Source organism: Chinchilla lanigera, unplaced genomic scaffold, assembly GCF_000276665.1.
Source record: "Chinchilla lanigera isolate Chin_1 unplaced genomic scaffold, ChiLan1.0 scaffold00110, whole genome shotgun sequence".
NCBI classification, from domain to species: Eukaryota; Metazoa; Chordata; class Mammalia; order Rodentia; family Chinchillidae; genus Chinchilla; species Chinchilla lanigera.
Genome location: NW_004955511.1, coordinates 41615 through 42625, shown reverse-complemented (window position 1 = coordinate 42625; position 1011 = coordinate 41615). Strand labels below are relative to the sequence as shown.

The following is a 1011-nucleotide window of genomic DNA, read 5'->3' as shown; positions in this document are numbered from 1 at the left end:
CTTCATCAAATTTGAATCCTTATAATCTCCGACAATTGAGGGAGAGATTATTCAAAATGTCTGTTTAAGGAATGAATAAACATCCTAAAATTTCATACACTCACTAGTAATAAATCTGTTTGCAGATAATTTTATTCTGAGCTGTGACACAGGACACACAGAAGGACGTATGGAACATAGGAACAATGTGACCGAGTTTGTGCTCTTGGGGCTCACTCAGAACCTCCAGGGCCAGAAAATACTATTTGCTGTGTTCTTGCTGATCTACATGGTGACAATGGCAGGCAACCTACTCATCGTCCTGACTGTGGTGCTCAGCCCAGCCTTGGATGCTCCGATGTTCTTCTTTCTTGGTTACTTATCATTTATGGATGTTACTTATTCTAACACGGCCACCCCAAATTTATTAATAGACTTACTCCAAGTGAAGAAAACCATTTCCTTCCAAGCTTGTATGACTCAGCTTTCTTTAGAACATTTTTTTGGTGGTGCTGAGATAATACTCCTGGTGGTCATGGCCTATGACCGCTACGTGGCCATCTGCAAACCCCTGCACTATCCGACCATCATGAACCAACAAATGAGTGTTTTATTGTTGGTACTGGCCTGGGTTGGGGGGTTTGTGCATGCTATACTGCAGATCTTTTCTGTTTACAACCTTCCCTTCTGTGGCCCCAATGTCATTGACCACTTCCTCTGTGACATGTACCCCTTGTTAAAACTCGCCTGCACTGACACCTACGTTATTGGCCTCACAATGCTGGTCAATGACGGGGTGATCTGTGTGGTCATCTTTACACTGTTATTAATCTCCTATGTCATCATTCTACACTCCCTAAAGAACCTGAGTCAGGAAGGGAGGCGCAAGGCCTTATCCACCTGTGGCTCCCATATCACCGTAGTTGTCCTCTTCTTTGTTCCTTGCATTGTTCTATTTGTGAGACCTCCTTTTACCTTGTCCATGGATAAATACTTAGCTGTGTTCTACACGGTTATCACACCTATGCTGAA

The 1011-nt window shown here is 43.3% G+C and overlaps 1 protein-coding gene across 1 annotated transcript in view; it reads left to right on the top strand.

Annotated features, from left to right (window-relative positions):
* The first annotated feature begins 169 nt into the window (after window positions 1-169).
* LOC106146986 (putative olfactory receptor 4A4) overlaps window positions 170-1011 on the top strand; it is an 8575-nt gene continuing 7733 nt past the window's right edge. Inside the window, exon 1 of the mRNA XM_013506355.1 lies at window positions 170-1011. Coding sequence (XP_013361809.1) covers window positions 170-1011 — 842 coding nt within the window.